Source organism: Pristiophorus japonicus, chromosome 24, assembly GCF_044704955.1.
Source record: "Pristiophorus japonicus isolate sPriJap1 chromosome 24, sPriJap1.hap1, whole genome shotgun sequence".
NCBI lineage: Eukaryota > Metazoa > Chordata > Chondrichthyes > Pristiophoridae > Pristiophorus > Pristiophorus japonicus.
Window position 1 is genome coordinate 31,662,129 of NC_092000.1, and position 19,976 is coordinate 31,682,104.

At 51.2% G+C, this 19,976-nt stretch overlaps 1 protein-coding gene across 4 annotated transcripts in view; it reads left to right on the forward strand.

Moving 5' to 3' along the window:
- Positions 1-881: 881 nt before the first annotated feature.
- The window catches only part of LOC139237997 (ultra-long-chain fatty acid omega-hydroxylase-like), a 64,042-nt gene continuing 44,947 nt past the window's right edge, over positions 882-19,976 (forward strand). The window contains exons 1-3 of one of the 4 annotated variants that reach the window (XM_070867385.1): positions 882-918; positions 15,183-15,405; positions 17,320-17,464. In XM_070867385.1, the coding sequence (XP_070723486.1) occupies positions 15,184-15,405; positions 17,320-17,464 (367 nt within the window). In that variant the 5' untranslated portion in view covers positions 882-918; position 15,183. Of the gene's footprint in view, positions 919-7,722; positions 7,806-15,182; positions 15,406-17,319; positions 17,465-19,976 lie in introns of those variants that run through there. The other 3 variants (XM_070867382.1, XM_070867383.1, XM_070867386.1) reach the window with 3 other exon arrangements.

Genomic DNA, 19,976 nt, shown 5'->3' on the forward strand with positions numbered 1-19,976 from the left:
CTCCCTCCCGGTCAGTCCCGCTCCCTCCCAGTCCATCCTACTCTCTCCTGGTCAGTCTAGGTCTCTCCCGGACAGTCCAGGTCTCTCCCGGTCAGTCCCGGTCTCTCCCGGTCAGTCCCACTCCCTCCCGGTCAGTCTAGCTCTCTCCCGGCCAGTCCAGCTCTCTCCCGGCCAGTCCCGCTGCCTCCGGTCAGTCCCGCTCCCTCTCGGTCAGTCCCACTCCCTCCCGGTCAGTCCCGCTCCCTCCCAGTCCATCCCACTGTCTCCCGGTCAGTCTAGCTCTCTCCCGGCCAGTCCAGCTCTCTCCCGGCCAGTCCCGCTGCCTCCGGTCAGTCCCGCTCCCTCTCGGTCAGTCCCACTCCCTCCCGGTCAGTCCCGCTCCCTCCCAGTCCATCCCACTGTCTCCCGGTCAGTCCAGCTCTCTCCCGGCCAGTCCAGCTCTCTCCCGGTCAGTCCCGCTGCCTCCGGTCAGTCCCGCTCCCTCCCAGTCCATCCCACTGTCTCCCGGTCAGTCCAGCTCTCTCCCGGCCAGTCCAGCTCTCTCCCGGTCAGTCCCGCTGCCTCCGGTCAGTCCCGCTCCCTCCCAGTCCATCTCACTGTCTCCTGGACAGTCCAGGTCAGTCCCGATCAGTCCAGATCTCTCCAATTCTCTCCCGGTCTCTCCTGGTCAGTCTCAGTCCCTCCCGGTCAGTCCAGCTCTCTCCCGTCAGTCCCACTGCCTCCTGGTTGGTTTTGCGCAAACTGTGGGCCGGTCAGTCTGATTGGATCATTGAGCTGCCCATCAGCTTCCGACCAATGAGTCTCCCTGCAAAGTGGGGGCGGTGCCACCGTGTGATTGGTCCAGGAGCGGGGGGCGGGGTCAGTGCCCGGTGTATTTACCTGGGCTCAGGTGGGCGGCAGAGCAGCAGCTTGGAGCAGGTAAGGGTGGTGGGTCTGTACCGCGACCGCGGGGTCTTGGGTTAGGATCAGTGTCTCTGTGGACTGCCCACAGGAGCTCTGTTCAAAGAGTTTAACACTGGCCGAATGAGCAGAGAGACACCCTGGTTACTTGAGTACTCCTCGGTGCCTGCTCAAACACACGGCTTAAATCTACATACTGTTTCACTATTAGACGAAAACTTCCTGGTCACGGACCATCGCTTCACTGCGAGTCTCAGTAACGTGTGAACAGGACAAGGGGCGGCAGTGGCTGTCGCTAAGAACGTCCTGTGGATTTGTTTTGACGACCATAGAAATAATTGTCGCTCCGGGTGCTTAGATCATTCCCCTCGCCGTTCCACTGAGAAAGAAAGACTAAGAGAAGGATGGACCATCCGTGGCTAACTAAGAAAGTAAAGGATGGTTTCAAATTGAAAGAAAAAGCATACAATGTTGCAAAGATTAGTGGAAGGCCAGAGGATTGGAATATTTTTAGAAACCAACAAAGGATGACTTTTTTTTTTAAAAAAGGGTGATAAATAGATTGAGAGTAAACTAACCAAGAAATATAAAACAGACAGTGAGAGCTTTTACAGGTATCATCATCATAGGCAGTCCCTTGAAATCGAGGAAGACTTGCTTCCACTCTAAAAGTGAGTTCGCAGGTGACTGAACAGTCCAATATGGGAATTACAGTCTCTGTCACAGGTGGTACAGACAGTGGTTGAAGGAAAGGCTGGGTGGGGAGTCTGGTTTGCCGCACACTCCTTCCGCTGCCTGCACTTGATTTCTGCGTGCTCTCGGTGTCGAGACTCAAGATACATACAGGTATATAAAAAGGAAGAGAGTAGCTAAAGTAAACGTTGGTCACTTGGAGGATGAGATGGAGAATTAATAATGGGAAATGGCAGAGACTTTGAACAAATATTTTGTAACTGATGGCTGATGGATGTTTTTGTGACTAAAAGGATGTTTCCAGTGGGGTTCCGCAGGGCTCAGTACTGGATCCATTGTGTTTTGTGGTATATATCAATGATCTAGATTTGAATATTGGGAGTATGATTAAGAAGTTTGCAGATTACACTAAAATTGACTGTGTGGTTGATAATGAAGAGGAAAGTGCAGGAGGATATCAATCGACTGGTCAAGTGGGCAGAACAGTGCAAATGGAATTTAATTTGGAGAAGTGTGGGGAAGGCTAATAAGGAAAGGGGATACACATTAAATGGTAGGCCACTTAGAAGTGTAAATGAACAAAAGGACCTTGGAGTGCTTGTCCACACATCGCTGAAAGTAGCAGGCCAGGTGGATAAGGTGGTTAACAAGGCATACGGAATGCTTGCCTTTATTGGCCAAGACATAGAATATAAGAGCAGGGAGGTTATGTTTAAATTGTATAATACTCTGGTTAGAACTGCGTGCGTTTCTGGTTGCCGTATTATAGGAAGGACGTGATTGCACTGGAGAGGGTGCAGAGGAGATTTACCAGAAAGCTTCCTGGAATGGAATCTTAGCTATGAGGATAGATTGGATAGGCTGGGTTTGTTCTCATTGGAACAGAGGAGGTTGAGAGGAGACCTCATTGAGGTGTATAAAATTTTGAGGGGCCTAAATATAGTGGATAGCAAGGGCCTATTTCCCTTGGTGGAGAGGTCAAGAGTTGGTAATTGGGATTAGACTGGATAAGCTCTTGTTGGCTGGCGCAGATATAATGGTAAGTACTGCAGGGAATCGAATACGGCCAGGGTGATCTCCTGGACTAGTTTCAATTGCCTGAATGGGTCGGAGAGGAATTTTCCTCGATTTTTTTTTTTTTTTTTTTTTTTTTTTCCCCAATTGACCTGGGTTTTTATCTGGTTTTTGCCCCTCCCAGGAGATCGCGTGGCTCCGGTTGGGGTGGTGTGTAGAATGTTTCAGTATAAGGGGTGTCTCAGTTGTGTGGGGCGGACTGGTTGGGCCAGATGCTCTTTACCTTTCCGCCATTGTTTATTGTTCACAGGTTTATATGTAACCTTCAGGGCTGCTGACCGAGGGCCGTGTGACTCTTTTCGGCTGACGCGGCCACAATGGGCTGAAATGGCTTCCTTCTGTGCTGTAAATTTCTATACAATTGTTCAGCATTTTAAGAGTGGAAGCAAGTCTTCCTCGATTGTGAGGAACTACCTATGATGATGATGATGAGATTTCTATGTTTCTCTCTTCAAGGTAGAAGACACTAAAAGCATCCCAATAATAATAGAAAATCAGGGGCCAAAAGGGAGGGAGGAAATTAAAACAATCTCTATCTCTAAAGAAAAAGCACTAGGCAAACTAATGGGATTAAAGGTGGACAAGTCCCCTGGACCTGATGGCCTTAAAAGAGGGTCTTAAAAGAAGTGGCTGCAGAGATAGTAGATGCATTGGCTGTAATCTACCAAAATTTCCTGGATTCTGGGGAGGTCCCAGCGACTGTAAAAGTCAAATGTGATGCCCCTATTTAAGAAAGGAGGCAGACAGAAAGCAGGAAACTATAGACCAGTTAGCCTAACATCTATCATTGGGAAAATGTTGGAGTCCATTATTAAGAATGTAGTAGCAGGACATTTAGATAATCATAATGCAGTCAAACAGAGTCAACATGGTTTTATGAAAAGGAAATCATGTTTGACAAATTTGATAAGTGTTCTTTGAGGATGTAAGGAGCAAGGTGGATAAAGGGGAACCAGTGGATGTGGTGTATTTGGATTTCTAAAAGGTATTTGATAAGGTGCCACATAAAAGGTTACTACACAAGATAAGAGCTCATGGTGTTGGAGGTAATATAATAGTGTGGATAGCGGATTGGCTAACTAACAAAAAACAGAGAGCTGGGATAAATGGGTCATTTTCAGGTTGGCAAACAGTAACTAGTGGGGTGCCGCAGGGATCAGTCTCACCCATTTAAAGCGGGATCCTGTGTTACTGTCAGAATCCAGCTTTAAATGTGAGCTTTAGTTGCAGTATCAGGGGTCCTCCAGCCCCACAACCCCTGAGATGTCTGCGTTCCTCTAATTCTGGCCTGATTTTAATCACTCCACAATTGGTGGCCATGCCTTCAGCTGCCTAGGTCCTACGCACTGGAATTCCCTCCCTAAACCTCTCTACCCCTCTCATCCTTCAAGATGCTCTTTGGCCAAGCTTTTGGCCATCTCTCCGACTATTTCTTCGGGTGGCTCGCTGTTAAATTTTGTAATATAATGCTGTTATGAAGCACATTCGGATGTTTTCCGATGTTCGAGACACTGTAAACATAAAGTTGTTGTTGATGTCTGTGTCTCTAATGGAAAGGGTTCTCTGACGTGACCATCTATGTAAATGTCCAACAGCTCACAGTACTCAGTGCCTGAATGTTCGAGTGGATGGACAGTGAGATTAGAGATGTGCCAACTGAATCATTGAATGTGTCACTGATTGAGCAAGAGCAGCTTTATTTATTGATAAAGCGTAGTGAAGCGTTGAAGACCACAGTGCAAGACAGCAGGGAGGGAGCAGGACTGAGGGTGTTGGATCAAGGCATGGGTCGCCCCCTCCCAGTGCTGTTAGAACCATGCCCTCCCCCTTCACTCACCGCTGACAGACACCAGAGTCCACTGGTGCTAAGCTGCACATCCCCCCCCCCCCCCCACCTTCTGCCAAGCCCCATGAATGGGGGCCCCCCCACAAACTGGGAACCACCCCCCCCCCCCCCCCAAACCCCAGGACCTGGGTAACGTGACGTGACGGTGTCAGAAACACTGCAGGAACAGCGTTAGCGCCCGTTTACTCTGCTTCTCCAGGGTTTCTGCCAATCTCCCATCGAAGTCACAGCGGGAGTTCAGGAGAAGCCCCGCAAAATGTCCCGGTGCCAACACCAACCTGCGAATGGTCCACCTCTCACACCATGCTGTGTAGTCCCAGCTTTACAACTGCTTGGGGGGTAATGTTTAAGGGCTAGAAATTGCGAAGCGTCCCACCTGGGGCGATAACATTTCAGGGAATGCAAATTTATCGCCGGGCGCTAAAGATGTGCTTCTGCCGGGAACTTCCGCGTTAGCGCTCCGAGGGAAGTGGAGCTAAATCAAGCGCTAACTACTTCCCTCAGAATGCCGAAGGGTGTGAGAGGGGCGGGAGCTGCAGACCGCTGGTCGGGGCAGCACTGCCGGATTCACAGGCTCCTCCCCTCGTTTAAAGGGAAGGCCAGTGCTGAGGTCATTGGAGGTTAAGGCCAGGAATGGCCGTTGACAGCATCTGAGATACGCACAGAGCCCCAAGCTCTCAGAGTACAGGGCTGATCGATCGCCAAGCACTCCGAGAGAGTGCAGGGCTGAGCAATCGCAGGGTACAAAGACATCAAAAAGTAACACACTGGGGACATCATTACATCTGGGCCCACCCGACCACCGCTGCCTTTAATTAGCGGCCCCCTAGCGGCTGGCTGAGGTGACCACGCCTCCTGCCGTTGATGCCCGGCGATGGAGTGAATGTTGCATCCGGGGCAGTAACGGGACGCTGCACCGATGATGTCACGATCTACAGAGGCAAGATATCGTGGTGGTTAGTGTTAGCGTCCGCGCTAACTCGCCATGCAAGTGATTTCGCCGCGGTTGGTCGGTCCCTCGGCGCTCCGTTAGCGACCCCGGAGGCACAAAGGAGGCCGATTCCTCCCCTTAAAAACAATGATAAAGTGAGTGCACAGAGGAAAGCAGAGTTGTCATTCAGTCCCCAACGCACAAGGAAAAATCCTTCCATAACCATAATAGAAATGGAATCTGAGCCGATTCAGACACTAATCACTGGCCCTGGAGTGATCCCTGATGAGATGGAAACACAGTTCCTGACACTAAACCGTTTGCTGGCCTGAAATTCAATTATAAAATGTTGGCGATGGACTGGAAGTCCATCAGCAGCCATGGTGAGAAGAGAGGGTCATTTCCTGGTGGGGAAGTCTTTGTGCCAACTGGGGTGATCGCACATGCCTGGGTTTGGGGGGCACCCTGGGGGGGATGGGGAGAAGGGGTGGGCCGGGGGAAGGTAATAGTCTGCAGAATATCCAGACAGGTCTTTAATGGAATGGTGAGGGGTGAACCAGTGAGATGGTGTCGGTGAGGGAATTGAAAAGAATAAAAAGAACAAGAGGCAGCGCAGGTGCCGGAGGGAGGCAGTGATGGACAGGCAGCCAACACTGAAAACCCAGCTCACCCACACTGCAGATTAATCAGCGTTACCCAGTGTGTGCGCGCCCGTGCAGTGTTACCCAGTGTGTGCAGTGTTACCCAGTGTGTGTGCGCCCGTGCAGTGTTACCCAGTGTGTGCAGTGTTACCCAGTGTGTGTGCGCCCGTGCAGTGTTACCCAGTGTGTGCAGTGTTACCCAGTGTGTGTGCGCCCGTGCAGTGTTACCCAGTGTGTGCAGCGTTACCCAGTGTGTGCGCGCCCGTGCAGCGTTACCCAGTGTGTGCAGCGTTACCCAGTGAGTGTGCGCCCGTGCAGTGTTACCCAGTGTGTGCAGCGTTACCCAGTGAGTGTGCGCCCGTGCAGTGTTACCCAGTGTGTGCAGCGTTACCCAGTGTGTGCGCGCCCGTGCAGCGTTACCCAGTGTGTGCAGCGTTACCCAGTGTGTGCAGCGTTACCCAGTGTGTGTGTGCCCGTGCAGTGTTACCCAGTGTGTGCAGCGTTACCCAGTGTGTGCAGCGTTACCCAGTGTGTGCGCGCCCGTGCAGCGTTACCCAGTGTGTGCAGCGTTACCCAGTGTGTGCAGTGTTACCCAGTGTGTGCGCGCCCGTGCAGCGTTACCCAGTGTGTGCAGCGTTACCCAGTGTGTGCAGCGTTACCCAGTGTGTGTGTGCCCGTGCAGCGTTACCCAGTGTGTGCAGCGTTACCCAGTGTGTGCAGCGTTACCCAGTGTGTGTGTGCCCGTGCAGTGTTACCCAGTGTGTGCAGTGTTACCCAGTGTGTGCAGTGTTACCCAGTGTGTGCAGCGTTACCCAGTGTGTGCAGCGTTACCCAGTGTGTGCAGCGTTACCCAGTGTGTGTGCGCCCGTGCAGCGTTACCCATTATGTGCAGTGTTGCCCAGTGTGTGCAGCGTTACCCAGTGTGCGCGCGCCCGTGCAGTGTTACCCAGTGTGTGCAGCGTTACCCAGTGTGTGCAGCGTTGCCCAGTGCGTGTGTGCCCATGTAGTGTTGCCCAGTGTGTGTGCAGCATTACCAAGTGCTTATGCGCCCGTTCAGCGTCTCCCCGCGTGTATGCGCCCGTGCAGTGCTTATCTACTTCCCCTTAAATGCGTCTATAATGGCCCTGAAATTCCAGTCGGAGGCTTCCCGTGGGCAATTGCATCCGACCAGAGAATTTTAACAATGGTGGTCCCAGAGATGCCCCGGATTCTGGTGGGGAGGCCTTCTCTTCCCGCGCTGCAAAGCGCGCTCCCGTCCTCGAGGTTCCCACGCAGAAGGTGCAGTCACATGTGACTGCTCAACCAATCAAGTGAATTATTCTCAATTAATAGCGATAGGAACTCCCATATCTACGAGTTCTCATTGCTATTAATTTAAAAAAAACCTCACTAAACACAACATAGAAAATAAAAAACACACCTCACGTAATTAAAATTAATTGAAGTTAAAGTTGATAAATGTCTTCGGAAAAAATATATTTTTTGGATTTCTCTTTAAAGTTTTGTAATTGGGGTTTAAAATAAACTTACCTCAGTGGGCAAGATTTTTAACATAAAAATGTGTTTTAAAATGTTATTTTGATATGTTTCTTATGTCTTACGCTGGTAAAAGTAGGCAATGCTCCTGTTTTTACCAGGCACTAGAGTTTTAAGGACATTCGCTGGACCAAAGATGAGCAAATACTGCGTTCTCGCCCATGCAAATGTCCTGGCTGCCGAGGTACGTGCGATCTGTGAAGCCAGAACTTGATGGATCGTAAAAGCCGGTTTTCAGCACATGCACATGCCGGCTTTTGCAATGCCTTCCCGGGTCCGCACACACTCGGCACGGATCCGGGGAGGCTGGGATTTTAGGGCCAATATTCAGCTCAACCACTCCCTGTGGCAGCGAGTTCCACATTCTCACCACTGTCTGGGTGAAGCAGTTTCTCCTGAATTCCCTATTGGAATTATTGGAGACTATCTTATATTTATGGCGCCTAGTTCTGGTCTCACCCACACGTGGAACCATCTTCTCGACTTTTACCCAATTAAACCCTTTCATAATCTTAAAGACCTCTCTGGTCACCCTCAGCCTTCTCTCTTCGAGGGAAAAGCGCCCCAGTCTGTTAAATCTTTCCCGATAGTTATAATCTCTCCATTCTGGTGTCACCCATGTAAATCTTTTTTTGTGCCTCTATATTTGGAAAGCAGAACTGTGCACAGTGCTCCAAATGTAGTTTTGCAATGAGTGTTCAGGCACATTTCGCAAAGGAGAAAATGCGGTAAGTATTTCTTCTTTTATTTTGCTCGGTGAGTGCAGTAGGATGAGGCAATACTGTGAGCTGGTCAGTGTGTGCACTGATGTCCCGCCAGAGGACTGAGGCGTAGTCACTGCCAGACTGCAGTTAATGTGTGGGTGGATTCCCCGTTTTAGCCCTGATTGCTAATGGCCTACTGTTTCTGTTTCATGGATCCCATGATCCCTTTGACCCTTGCTGCTCTCAGTCCCAGCTCGACATCAGACTGAATTAAATGTCTCAGCCAGTCTTCAGCCCAGCAGGAAAGGAACTTATTGTGGGGGCAGGGAGTTTGGGAGGGGCGGAGGGGACGGGGGAGGGGATCGCCACAGTCCGGGTGGTGATGTTACTCCCACAGTGCTGTGAGGTCTGGCGTTTCAGGATTTACCCCCAATGCCAATGAAGGAATAGTGATTTATATTGGGAAGACCGAAGCCATTGTCTTCGCTTCCCGCCACAAACTCCGTTCACCAGCCACTGACTCCATCCCTCTCCTTGGCAACTATCTGAGGCTGAACCACACTGTTCTCAAACTTGCCATCCTATTTGACTCGGAGATGAGTTTCCTGTTATATATGTGAATCTGTAAATACTTGTTTAACCACCAGAGGGCTCATCCCCTGGAGTCCCAAGGGATCCCACAATCCCTTGGGAGCACCTGTACATAAGGAGGCCTCACAGGCTGGAGAGGCACTCTGGAGACCTGAATAAAGGACTATGGTCACATGTTACTTTGAGCTCACAGTATCTGGTCAGATTCTTTGTGCAAGACATAACAACTGGCAACGCGATACAGATAATGAACCCCACCGCAACAATGCAGAGAACCATGGGTATCCTGGAGAAATTTTCGGAGGAAGGTGATTGGGAAACCTTCGTGGAGTGACTCGACCAATACTTTGTGGCCAATGAGCTTGAAGGAGAAGCGAACGCTGCCAAATGAAGGGCAATCCTCCTCACCTTTTGCGGGGCAGCAACGTATGGCCTCATGAAAAATCTGCTCGCTCCAGTGAAACCCACAGAGAAGTTGTACGATGACTTGTGCACACTGGTCCGGGAGCATCTAAATCCGAAGGAAAGCGTTCTGATGGCGAGGTACCGGTTCTACACATACAAGAGGTCTGAAGGCCAGGAAGTGGCGAGTTATGTCGCCGAGCTAAGACACCTTGCAGGACATTGTGAATTTGAAGGACACTAGGAGCACATGCTCAGAGATTTCTTTGTACTTGGCATTGGCCATGAAGTAATACTTTGCAAACTTTTGACTGTAGAGACCCCAACCTTGAGTAAAGCCATAGCGATAGCACAGGCCACCAGTGGCCATACCAAACAAATCTCTCAGCACATGAGTGCTGCTGCAAATACTGTGAATGTTGTTTTCGAATCGTAAGCTACAGGGCAGGCCTCGCATGCCTACAGCTGCACGTCTGCAGATGTCTCAGAGCCCACCATCAAGGGTGATGAATGCAAGGCCATTAACACCTTGTTGGCGCTGCGGAGGTGATCATCGCTTCCATTCATGCCGCTTCAAAGGATATGTTTGCGAGCTGCAAACCCTGCTAATCCTGCAAACCACCATGTTGCAGAGGAGGACAGATCCATGGCGGATCATGACGAACCAGAGCCTCAGATAGAGGCAGAGGTATACACGGTGCACACATTTACCACAAAGTGTCCCCCGATAATGCTGAAGGTTGAATGAAATTGATTCCCAGTGTCAATGGAGCTGGACACGGGTGAGCAAAAAGACTTTCGATAAATTGTGGTGCAGCAAGGCCTCAAGGCCAGTCCTGACTCCCATTCGTACTAAACTGAGAACGTACACAAAGGAACTAATTCCCGTAATCGGCAGTACGGCTGTAAAGGTCTCCTACGATGGAGCGGTGCACAAATGACCACTCTGGGTGGTACTGAGCGATGGCCCCACACCGTTCGGCAGGAGCTGGCTGGGAAAGAAATGCATGAACTGGGACAACATTCGAGCGCTTTCATCTGTCGACGGCACTTCATGTGCCCAGGTCTTAAACAAGTTCCCCTCGCTGTTCGAACTGGGCATCGGGAAGTTCCAAGGAGCAAAAGTGCAGATCCATTTGATTCCGGGGGCGTGACCCATCCATCACAAGGCGAGAGCAATACCGCACATGATGAGAGAGAGGGTGGAGATCGAGCTGGACAGGCTGCAACGAGAGGGCATAATTTCGCCGATCGAATTCAATGAGTGGACCAGTCTGATTGTTCCAGTTCTCAAGAGAGACGGCGCCGTCAGAATCGGTGGTGATTACAAAGTAACTATCAATCGTTTCTCCCTGCAGGATCAATACCCACTACCAAAGGCAGACGACCTACTTGCGACGCTGGCGGGAGGGAAAACGTTCACAAAGCTGGACTTGACCTCGGCCTACCTGACGCAAGGGCTGGAGGAATCATAAAAGGGCCTCGCTTGCATCAACACGCACAAAGGTCTCTTCATTGACAACAGATGCCCGTTTGGGATTCGATCAGCTGTGGCAATATTCCAGAGAACATGGAAAGCTTGCTGAAGTCGGTCCCGCGCACCGTGGTCTTCCAGGACGACATCTTGGTTACAGGTCGGGACACCGTCGAGCACCTGCAGAACCTGGAGGAGGTTCTTAGTCGGCTTAATCATGTGGGACTCAGGTTAAAACGCTCGAAGTGCATTTTCCTCGAGTCTGAGTTCCTGGGGAGAAGAATCGCGACGGACGGCATCAGGCCCACTGATTCGAAGACTGAGGCAATCAAGAACACATCTAAACCACAGAACGTGACGGAGCTGCGGTCGTTTCTAGGACTCCTGAACTATTTTGGTATCTTCTTACTGGGGGTCTTAGCACATTGTTAGAACCATTGCACTCTTTACTGCGTAAAAGAGTTGAATGAGTATGGGGTAAAAGGCAAGAAAATGCCTTTGAGAAAGCTAGAAAACTGTTATGTTCAAACTAATTGCTTGTGTTGTATGATCCATGTAAGCATTTGGTACTAGCGTGTGATGCGTCTTCATACGGGGTCGGGTGTATATTGCAACAAGCTAATGAATCTGGAAAATTGCAACTGGTTGCTTATGCATCCAGAAGTCTGTCTAAGGCTGAGAGAGCCTACAGCATGATTGGAAAAGAAGCGTTAGCGTGTGTCTATGGGATAAAGAAAATGTATCAATATCTGTTTGGGCTCAAATTTGAATTGGAAACCGACCATAAGCCATTTAAATCCCTCTTTTCTGAAAGTAAGGGGATAAATACGAATGCATCGGCCCTCATCCAGAGATGGGCGCTCGCGTTGTCCGCAAACAACTACGCCATCCGCCACAGGCCAGGCACAGAAAACTGTGCCGATGCTCTCAGTAGGCTGCCATTGCCCATCACGGGTGGAGATGGCACAGCCCGCAGATTTAGTTATGGTAATGGAAGCATTCGAGAGTGAGCAATCGCCTGTTACTGCCCGACAGATTAGAACCTGGACAAGCCAAGATCCTTTACTGTCCTTAGTAAAAAAAAAACTGTGTGCTCCACGGGAGTTAGTCTAGTGTTCCATTAGAGATACAGGAAGAAATAAAGCCGTACCAGCGGCGAAGAGATGAAATGTCCATACAGGCAGACTGGCTCCCATGGGGTAATCGGGTAATGGTGCCAAAAAAGGGCATTGACACTTTCATTAGTGACCTCCACTGTACCCACCCAAACATTGTAATGGTGAAAGCGATAGCCAGATCCCACGGTGTGGTGGCCCGGTATCAATGCGGACTTAAGAATCCTGCGTGCACAAATGTATCACGTTCACAGTTAAGCAATGCACCCAGGGAGGCGCCACTAAGTTTATGGTCCTGGCCCTCCAAACTGTAGTCCGGGGTCCATGTCGATTATACAGGCCCATTCTTGGGAAAAATGTTCCTTGTGATTGTAGATGAGTACTCCAAATGGATTGAATGTGAGATAATGTCGGCAAGCATGACCGCAGCCACCATTGTTTGCCATGCACGGCCTGCCCGATGTCCTTGTGAGTGACGATGGGCCGTGCTTCACCAGTGCCGAGTTCAAAGAGTTCATGAACTGTAATGGAATCAAACATGCCACTTCTGCCCTGTTCAAACCAGCGTCCAATGGTCGTGCAGTGCAAACAATCAAGCAGAGCTTGAAGAGGGTAACTGAAGGCTCACTGCAGACTCGCCTATCCCCTGTCCTGCTTAGTTATCGCACAAGACCCCCACTCGCTCACTGGGGTTCCCCCTGCTGAACTGCTCATGAAAAGAGCGCTTAAGACAAGGCTCTCGTTAGTCCACCCTGTCTACACGAATAGGTAGAGAGTAGACAGCTTCAACAGAATACATATCATGATCGCGCAAATGTGTCACGCAAAATCGAGATTAATGATCCTATATTTGTGTTAAACTATGGACAAGATCCCAAATGGCTTCCCGGCACTGTCATGGCCAAAGAGGGGAGTAGGGTGTTTCAGGTCAAACTTTCAAATGGACTCACCTGCACCAAACCAAACTCAGATTCACGGACTATCCAGAACAACCCACAATAGGCTCTATCTTTTTCGACTCTCCAACACACACACCAGTGGCAACCGACCCAGCGGTTGATCACGAAGCAGAGCCCATCACCTGCAGCAGCCCAGCAGGACTCGCCACCCCCAGCAGCCCAGCAAGGCCAGCTGCACAGCAGCCCAGCGAGGGCCCAACAAACGACTCGCCAAAACCAGCATTTGCACCGAGACGATCAACCAGGGAAAGGAAGGCCCCAGATCGATCCACACTGTAAATAGTTACACTATTGACTTTGGGGGGGGGCGGAGGGGTGCTTTATATATGTAAACCTGTAAATACCTTGATTAACCACCAGAGGGCTCATCCCCTGGAGTCCCAAGGGATCCCACAATAAGGAGGCCTCACAGGCTGGAGAGGCACTCTGGAGACCTGAATAAAGGACTATGGTCACACGTTACTTTGAGCTCACAGTATCTGGTCAGATTCTTTATGCAAGACGTAACACTTCCAACCACATATATTCTCCGTCCCCAAGACAGCCTATTTCCACATCGCCTGTCTCCGCCCTTGCCTCAGCTCATCCGCTGCTGAAACCCTCATCCATGCCTTTGTTACCTCTAGACCTGACTATTCCAGTGCACTCCTGGCTGGCCTCCCACATTCTACCCTACATAACTTGAGATCATCCAAAACTCGACTTCCCGTGTCCTAACTCACATCAAGTCCCGCTCACCCATCACCCCTGTTCTCATCCTTGTTTACAAATTCCTCCATGGCCCTCACCCCTCCCTATCTCTGTAATCTCCTCCAGCCCCACAATCCCCCCCGAGATGTCTGCACTCCTCTAATTCTGCCCTCCTGAGCATCCTTGATTAGAATCGCTCAACCATCGGTGGCCGTACCTTCAGCTGCCTGGGCCCCAAGCTCTGGAACTCCCTCCCTAAACCTCTCCGCCTATCTACCCCTCTTTCCTCCTTTTTAAGGCGCTCCTTAAAACCAACCTCTTTGTCCAAGCTTGTAGTTACCTGTGCTAATTTCTCCTTATGTGGCTCAGTGTCAAATGTTCGTTCAGTAAATTTACCTTCAGGTGTTTTCTACTAAAGCTTGTGCATGTGGCCAAAACTAGTCTGTGGCTGCTCATCAATTTCCATTGGAGGTCACAGGTCAGTCCCCCGCCCCCCCCCAATGCCGCTACTTGGAGTCAATCCTCGGGGTGGTCTCACTCCCTCCCCTGGGGTACCGTGTTCACTGTCTCCCTTCTTAGACAGTCCCTCGGAGTCGAGGATGACTTGCTTCCACACTAATGAGTTCTCAGATGACTGAGTCCAATGTGGAACCTACAATCTCTGTCACAGGTGGGGCAGACGGTGGTTGAAGGAAAGGGTGGGTAGAGAGTCTGATCTGCCACATGCTCCTTCCGCTGTTTGCACTTGGCTTCAGCTTGTTTTCAGCGAAGAGATTCGGTGCTCGGTGCCTTCACGGATGCTTCTCCTCCATTTAGGCTGGTCGTGGGCCAGGGATTCCCAGGTGTTGGTGGGAATGTTGTACTTTATCAAAGAGGCTTTGAGGGTGTGTTTGAAGTATTTCTTCTGCCCATCTGGGGCTCGCTTGCCGTGTTGGAACTATGAGTAGAGTGCTTATTTTGGGAGTCATGTGTTGGGCATACAGACAATGTGGCCTGTCCATCGGAGCTGGTTGAGCATGATCAGTGCTTCGACACTAGGGCTGTTGGCCTGAGCGAGAACACTGGCATTGGTGCGTCTATCCTCCCAGTGGATTTGCAGGATCTTGCGGAGGCAGTGCTGGTGGTACTTCTCCAGCGCTTTGAGGTGCCTGCTGTACATGCCTTTGAAGCATATAGGAGGGCCGGTGTCACTACTGCCCTGTACACCATGAGCTTGATGCCGGGTTTGAGGTCCTGGTCTTCAAACACTCTCTTCCTCAGGCGACTGAAGGCTGTGCTGGCGCACTGGAGACGGTGTTGGACCTCGCCATCGATGTTTGCCCTTGCTGATAGTAGGCTCTCGAGGTATGGGAAATGGTTCACGTTGTCCAAGATCTCGTCGTGGATTTTGATGACTGGGGAACAGTGCTGTGTGGCGGGGGCAGGTTAGTGGAGCACCTTTGTCTTACGGATGTTTAGTGTAAGGCCCATGCTCTCATATGCTTGGGTGAAGGTGTCAACAATGGTTTGGAGTTCAGACTCCGAATGTGCGCAGACGCAAACTACCCGGGTCGGGTCATGCATCACAAACGGATGTACCCTGATCGGGTCTGAACTGATTCAGTTTTGTGTGTCTTTCTCCGACAGGATGTTGCCGGTACTGGATGAGGCGTTGAGGGGCTTTCCCCTGGGCTACGGATCGATCCGGACCTACCTGTGGTGTGCCGTGATCGTCCTGGCCCTGACCATCATCATCCAGGCAGGCCTGCGTGCCCTCCACCTGCTCTGGCGTTTCCGCGAGAACTCCCAGAAGCTGCGGTGTTTCGAAAGCCCCCCACGACGCAGCTGGCTGATGGGGCACCTGGGAATGGTAGGAACCCTCGAGAGCACAGCCGACCCGTGGGACTTTTCACACGGCAATGATCAATAATCAATCTTACTCCCACCACCAGCGGGTGAATATCTTGGGACCTGCTGCACTTTGAGGCCCTCGGTCTGTGTAATATAAACTTTCGGAGGTTGGGGTGCACGGAAGATCAGGGTGGGGGGATGGTCTGTGGGTTATGGTGGGTGGGGGGGGGTCGGGGTGAGAGGGGAAGTGAGGGGGGGTTCAGGGTGCATGGAAGGTCAGGGAAGTGTGGCTCCGGTTGGGGTGGAGTGTAGAATGTTTCAGTAAACAGGGTGTCATAGTTGTGTGGGGTGGACTGGTTGGGCCGGGTGCTCTTTACCTTTCCGCCATTGTTCATAGGTTTATATGTAACCTTCAGGGCTGCTGACCGAGGGCCGAGCGGCTGTTTGTCAGCCGCCATGGACAAGATGGGCCGAATTGGCCTCCTTCTGCGCTATAAGTTTATATGTTTCTATTGGAGGTCAGGGGAGGTGGGAGAGAGGGTCAGGGTGTGCAGGGGGTCAGGGTGCGTGGGGTGGGTCAAGGGTCGGTGCGCGGGAGGGCGGAGGTCAGGATGTGCAGGGGGTTGGGGTGCGTGGGGGGGGTGTCAGGGGTCGGTGGGTCAGTGTGCGAACAGTTGGGGAGCTTCAGGACTGTCCCACCTTCTCGAGAGTTTGTAGGCTATTCCAGTGACTAGGCCTTACTCCTGATCTGCTGGTTCCTGAGCCCCACAGCGATGGTGCCCTGAATTAATAAAACCTCATCCTAACCCAGGGCCGAGCGGCTGTTTGTCAGCCGCCATGGACAAGATGGGCCGAATTGGCCTCCTTCTGCGCTATAAGTTTATGTTTCTATTGGAGGTCAGGGGAGGTGGGAGAGAGGGTCAGGGTGTAGGGTGCACACTGTGGAATTTAACCCTGGTCACGGAGTGTGACTGGAGTGGTGGTAACCCGCACAGCTTGAATCGCAGAAACACGTCATTGGTCAAACTGCACCCCACGCTCTTCAGTGTTTTTGCAAAACCCTTGATTGCTGTACAGGAGCAGGAGGAATCGCTTTATTTCATATAGGAGGGGGATGAACATTGTATTAAAACCCATAACCAGTCGATTCAATCCCAATGTTTAAATCATTGCTTTTGAAGCAATGATCACATGTTTTGTTTGTATGTATAATTATGCATGAATTTAATTTTCACTCCTTCACAGATTTGCAAGAGCCCTTCCTCGTGAGTAATTCAGTCTTTGACACTCTTGAATTATTAAACAATGTCTTTTTGAGGCCAATGTAGCCCCGTGATGATGCGGCTGGCTTTCGGAGATCGCAACTGGATCGATGCTCTGTGACAGGCTCGGTGACCCCTGACCCCCATCGGGTCGCACGTTGCTGGAGATTGACTGGTGACCCTTGCTCGGCCCATTAATGGCACCGGTCACTGGCAGCTGGGATTGTGCCCCAACATCCAGCAGTGCCCCTTGCCCAATGTTAGTGCTTTCAGTGTTACAAACTGCAGCTACGTTTTAGAGAAGAGATTGTTCTCTGCAAACTGCCTGCGAATCCTTCACAACTCCACCATTCCCGAATGTCGCTGTGTGTCGGGCTGCAGTAATCACTGTTCTGCGTTCGTGCTTTGCTTGTTTGTTGACTGAATGTTTGCCATGCCTTCTCCTCCATTCCCTGTCGCCCAGCTTGTGTCTGATGTGGGCCTGTGTTTCCTCACTGATGTGGGCCTGTGTTTTGTCACTGATGTGGGCCTGTGTTTTGTCACTGATGTGGGCCTGTGTTTTGTCACTGATGTGGGCCTGTGTTTTGTCACTGATGTGGGCCTGTGTTTTGTCACTGATGTGGGCCTGTGTTTTGTCACTAATATGGGCCTTTCTTCACTATTGGGAGTAGGTCACTCCAGATGAGGAAGGGATGCAAAAGATCGCACGATTGGTTTTAAAGTTCCCACTCACCATGAAGACGTGGTTCGGACCTGTTTTACCCTTAATCTCGCTGTTCCACCCCGATTACATTAAGCCTTTCATATTGGCATCAGGTATTGAGTCAAACCTGGGCACTTTAATCATTAGTTTGCCCATTTAGTTTTTGGAAGTAGTGAATTTAGATGTTTGTCTGCCTGCGGGGGTTTTGAATTCTTCTCTTGTGAAAAAACACATGCTCAGAGGGGGCTTCATTGTCTTCAAGTCCTGCTGTCGGTCTGGGTCTTGATCCCGCCCAGCCCGTGATGATGGTGATTGCTTCTGCTCCCACACTGGGAGGGGGTCAAAGGTCGACACCGCCAACTGACCCGGTGGGCACAGGTCAGAGTGTGAGGGTGGGGAGATGGGCAAGAGCAAGAGGCACACAGACAGACTGAGACACAGGAAATCGGACAGAGGATCGGAGGCAAGACGGATTGAAGAGTTGTCACAGTAAGGAGGGCTTTCCTTGACTTGAAATTAAGATGTATAATATAATCGTAGATGCTGGCAGCACAGATAGAGGCCCTTCTGCCCGTCGTGCCTGTGTTGCTATGGTCCGAGCCATGGGGCCTTGCACTGTATCTGACCTGCGACTCCTTGGGGACTCAGATTTTCAACGTGACATCCGGATTGGGTCAGCCGGCGTCATGGAAACCGCCCGCTTTACCTTTCCCCTGAATTCTATAACAGCCAACGTGTTTAGGTGGCACGCTGAGTGTCTAAGCCTGTGCTCTTTGCCTACTTGGTAAATACTTCAGAGATTGAGGTGCTGAATCCCAGCGTTGTTCTGCAATATGTTTATCGGCTCGCCTGTTGTTGAGCGTTTACGGAGGGTCAGCAGAGGGTGATGTCACCGCGGTCTGTTGAGCAGTGAGCAGCAGCGAGGTGCAGTAGCTCCGGAGCACAGCCGGCTCTGTGGACATCCCCGAACTCCAGGCCGCTGGGTGTGTGTGTGTGTGTGTGTGTGTGTGTGTGTGTGTGTGCCTTCTCTCGGATCCTTGCGAGTTGGTCAATTCTGCTTTCCAAGATGGCCACCTACACAAACTGGCTCCATCGGGAGGAAGTGACCTCGATGGGGTCCAGGGTCAGCGAGGAGAGCTGATCTTATCGAAATGTGTAAGATTATGAGGGGGCTTGACAAGGTGGATGCAGTGAAGATGTTTCCACTGATGGGGGAGACTAGAACTAGAGGGCACGATTTTAGAATAAGGGGCCACCCATTTAAAACTGAGATGAGGAGGAATTTCTTCTGCGAGTTGTAAATCTCTGGAATTCACTGCTTCAGAGAGCTGTGGCAGCTGGGACATTGAATACATTTAAGACAGAAATAGACAGTTTCTTAACCAATAAGGGGTTATGGGGAACGGACAGGGAAGTGGAGCGGAGTCCATGATCGTATTAAATGGTGGAGCAGGCTCGAGGGGCTGTATGGCCTACTCCTGCTGCTATATTGTTCACCCAGTTTGACCCAAATGAAGGACTTTTATAAAAAAAATGTTAACACTCTTGTAGCAGGACTTCAATTTTGATAAAACCAGTTGTGAATTGGGTCAGATCCCTGGGTAAGGGTTGTCACCAGCCTCCCCACCCCCTCCATCAACCACCACATCCCCCTCAGTGCGTATCGGAAAATGGCCACTTGGATTATCAGAAAAGGCGTGTGTTTGACCAGGGTTCGTCTCTGCGTCTGTCCACGTAGGCCTAGTCGGTGAAGGAGCTGGGGGAGTATAGTCCTTTGAGCCGGGCTTTTGGACCTGCAGTTGGAAAGTTTGTGGTTTTCGGTCGGCCTGCCATGCAGAGCAGTCGGTGACCTTTCCCCTTGTCAACCATTGGTCCACTGAATGAGGCCCCTTTGAAATATTTGCAGTAAAATATTGAGAGTTGCGTCGAATGCACAAACTGTGGGATCCATGTGTGGCCGTGGGAGCACTGGAACACCCAGGGCAATGGACGGTGAACTGATTGTTGGTGAGGTAGACCCAGGCACTGCGATCTCTGCTCTAACTCTCTGCGTCCCCTGGTCATGGCCACAGGTACCTGACCTCGCTGCGGGCCTGACACACGCACAATCTGATTCTGGCTACACCTGCTGCCGCCCTCCCTCCTCCAACGCTCCGTTAACTGTTGCTCCGCTAACGGCCTGTTGTGACACAGGATCTTGGTGAGCTGTGAGCCACCTTGGGCTCAATGTGTACAAACAGGCTTTGGGGCCGGAGAGCATCGGACAGCAACACCGCTTCTGTGAAAGTGCCACTGGGGTTACAATTCTCAATTCAACAGGCCGGGCTGGGAAAGGCCGAGAGTGAGAGTGAGTGTTACAACACTACCTCACTGCCAGCTTCCTGCTCAAATCCACCCAAGCATTGCCACTGAGTGTCTGACTCTCTCTCTCTCTCTCTGTCCCCTCCCCCCTCTCTCTCTCTGTCCCCCCTCTCTCTCTCTCTCTGTCCCCCCCCCCTCTCTCTCTCTGTCCCCCCCCCCTCTCTCTCTCTGTCCCCCCCCCTCTCTCTCTCTGTCCCCCCCCTCTCTCTCTCTGTCCCCCCCCCTCTCTCTCTCTGTCCGCCCCCTCTCTCTCTCTGTCCCCCC